Source organism: Corvus brachyrhynchos, unplaced genomic scaffold (genome assembly GCF_000691975.1).
Source record: "Corvus brachyrhynchos isolate BGI_N302 unplaced genomic scaffold, ASM69197v1 scaffold65, whole genome shotgun sequence".
NCBI classification, from domain to species: domain Eukaryota; kingdom Metazoa; phylum Chordata; class Aves; order Passeriformes; family Corvidae; genus Corvus; species Corvus brachyrhynchos.
Window position 1 is genome coordinate 800,765 of NW_008238365.1, and position 3,102 is coordinate 803,866.

The 3,102-nt window shown below is 62.6% G+C and overlaps 1 protein-coding gene across 1 annotated transcript in view; it reads right to left on the reverse strand.

The window, feature by feature from the left end:
- Positions 1 to 495: 495 nt before the first annotated feature.
- The window catches only part of EXTL1 (exostosin like glycosyltransferase 1), a 5,596-nt gene continuing 2,989 nt past the window's right edge, over positions 496 to 3,102 (reverse strand). Inside the window, exons 2-7 of the mRNA XM_017736097.1 lie at positions 2,100 to 2,193; positions 1,912 to 2,019; positions 1,399 to 1,518; positions 1,183 to 1,315; positions 984 to 1,102; positions 496 to 693 (exon numbers count right to left, since the gene is read on the reverse strand). Coding sequence (XP_017591586.1) covers positions 496 to 693; positions 984 to 1,102; positions 1,183 to 1,315; positions 1,399 to 1,518; positions 1,912 to 2,019; positions 2,100 to 2,193 — 772 coding nt within the window. The remainder of the gene's footprint in view (positions 694 to 983; positions 1,103 to 1,182; positions 1,316 to 1,398; positions 1,519 to 1,911; positions 2,020 to 2,099; positions 2,194 to 3,102) is intronic.

The following is a 3,102-nucleotide window of genomic DNA, read 5'->3' on the forward strand; positions in this document are numbered from 1 at the left end:
AGCCCCGCCCCGGCCGGGTACCGGTGGTAGAAGGCGGCAGCGGTGAGGACGATGGAGAGCTCGTTGGTCCATCTGGAGGTGTAGCCCCAACGCCCCTGCTCGGGGTCCCAGAAGTGGCTCTGCGTGGGGAAGCCCACGATACGCTCAGGGAAGCTGCGCCACACCAAGAAGGCGAAGTCCACCTGGCACAGGATGGGCACGGTGTCACCCACTGCAGCGTCACCCCAGTGCCAACAACAGCAGGCAGATCACACAGCTTATAAAGACATCTCTGCAGTGACTTCTTTCAGCCTCTGAGAGAACGCACTCAATACACTCGTCACAGTATGATAAAAGCACAACAGCGTTCAGTAGTAGTTGTCAGATTGAAAGAGCTTTCGAACCACATACATTGAAAAGATGAACAAAGTACACTGCACTTCATGTTATTCATCTGAGAATACACAAACAACTACACATATATTTACAATCTATGTGTAGTTTCATATTAAAGGTTTAAGGCTGAGCTATGCAGGGAGGACAGGCAGGTTGGGCTGTGCCGTGGGTGGCTGCTCCGGCTCCCTGCCCGTGCCCCAGCTCCCTGCCTGCCCCTCTCACCTGCCTCCTGCCCTGGATGATGGTCAGAGGCACCGTGGTCTGGGGCCATTTCCCGCTCGGGGGTGGTGGCTTCTCGCAGCTCCAGAGCACCACGATCTGCAAGGGGGAGGACAGGTGTGTCCGGAGGGGTTTTCTGGGTTCCCTGCTCCAGCCCAGACCATCCCAAAACCATCTCATGGCAGTGTGGACCAGGATAAACCCCCAGGTGGTCCCACCTCCACCCAGAAGGGCTGGGGACGCAGCTCTGCCCACCCAAAGGTGACACTGTCAGCCACCTCCTCTCATCCCTAAACCCATCCCCTTCCCGATCCACAGGGCCCGGCCCCATTTATCCCGCAGGATCCCTGGGAGCTGCCCTGAGTGACGCGGGACTCAGCTCCTCCCACCTGGGCACAGTACTGGGATCCTGAGACGGCTTGGATGAGCCTGAGGATGGGCTGGGACAGGGACCCTGCTTGCGAGGCCGCCCGGATGAAAGCTGTGAACTTCTTGGAGGGGCTGTAGCCTGAAAAAAGAGTGGGAAAGGACAGGTGTTGTGGCACGCCCCGAGCCTGCCGTGCTCAGCCGGGGCAGGCAGGATCCTACCGTGCTGCAGGTAGTAGAAGGGAAAATCCCCGAGGTGGGTGGAGAAGTCAGGCAGGACCAGGAGCCCCCCGGGCAGCGCGTTCCAGAGGAAGCGGGAGCGGGAGCGGTGTGGAGACAGCCGGTCCTTGATGATCTGCCAGAGGCCCGAGTGATGCTCCCAGCACCCCGGCGGTGACCCTGGCAGCTGGGGAGGGGGACTGGGGGTGGGGGGCTCACCTCCAGCGTGGTGTGCACGATCTTGTCCACGGAGGAGAAGTAGGCATCCCACAGGAACTGGGTCTGCTGCTGGAAAGCCAGCACGCGCTCGGGGTGGATGCAGCGCACGGCGGAGGGGATCTGTGTGGGGTGGAGCAGCGGGGTCCTCACTCAGCTGCCCCCCAGCAGGGCTCCTTGCCTCTGCCACCTCCAACTATCCCAAGGGACGGCCCCTGCCCAAGGATGTGGTGCCACCATCCCCCTGCGGTGCTTCACCTCCTCTCCCTGGAACAGGATCGGGCCCAGGATTCCCAAGGGTTTGTGTCTGGATGGACACTCCCCCACCTTCCCCCCGAGGTGAACAGTGCCCCAGGGCTGCAGCTGGAACGGAACCCCCATTCCAGGCTGGATCTGCCCCCAGGAGGACTGCCAGGCTCGCTGTGAGGGGTTCACCCCCAGACTTGGCTGGGGGCTCCACTGGCATTAGGATTGGGGGTCTCGTGCCTGGTGTGGGGCAGGATCTGGATGCGGTACCTGCAGCAGGAGCCTCTCACTGCCCACGACAGCAGCTTTGCCCCAGTCGATGGCCTCGGCAAAGGGCAGCTCCCAGCCATCACTCAGCAGCACCGGGATGCAGGCGGCCTGTGGAGGGACCCCATAGGCTGGGACAGAGCCCCCAGACCCCAGTGAGGGGGTCCCCTGTCCCCCTGCCCACCCTGTACCTGCAGAGCCTCGAGGAAGCGGAAGGAGCCCAAGCGCCTGCCCCGGGGCACGATGCAGAAGGTGGAGTTGTGCAGCAGCTCCTGGTAGTCAAACCTGGGGTGGGAGACGGGGTGGGGGTCAGGCATGGCCCCCTCCCCCCTGTGAGCATCCGGGGGATGCTGCTGGCACCTGGCAGGTGTGGAGCCAGCCCAGGGCAGCGTTAGGATCGGTTTGGACTGAGTTTGGCTTTGAACATCCCTGGTTTTGTGGGAGCAGAGATGTCCTGGGTGATGAAGGGATGTACGTGGGCACCCCTTAAAGAAGGCATGACCCAGCTCCTCCCACCCTCCAGCAATGACACCCCACGCAAGGCCACCACCCGCACTCCCGAGCCCGAAACTGCAGCGACTCCTGTGCCGTGCCCAGACTTGCTGGGCAGGACCAGCCCTGCCTGCCCTGGCAGCGTTCGGGGGGGGAATCAATGGGTGCCGACAGCGCGGGCCCCCGGCCGGGCTTGCCCGTGGGGCTGTCAAAGCCCCTTCTGTGCCGTGCTGGGGAGAGGCTCGGCCGCTGCCGGGTCCCTGTGGCCGCGCCGGAAAATCCAATATTGACTTTAGGTCGGGACAGACCCTGTCTGTTCCTGCCCGCGGGGAGGGGCAGCCGGGCCTGGATGGGCTGAGGGGGACTCGCATGGTCCAGCCGGGTGGGTGGGAGGCCAAAAAGCGCCCTTGAAATGTGTTGGTCCCCAGGAGGAAGGGTGTCCCTGCGGTGGGAACGTGGTGCTGATGCCAGGCTGGGAATTGAGGATGTCACCTCCGTGGGTGCTGGAGCACTCTGGGATGTGGGAAATCAGCCCCGATGCCAAGGCACAGAGTTTTACAATAAAATCCGCCTCTGGATGAACCTCCCCAATGTCTCCAAAGGATGCCAAAACCCTTGACTCGTTAACACCCAAACTCCTGGCCGGGCAACGGGAGGGGTGACAGTGCCCAGAGCCCTCTCATGAAACCACAGCAGCGACAG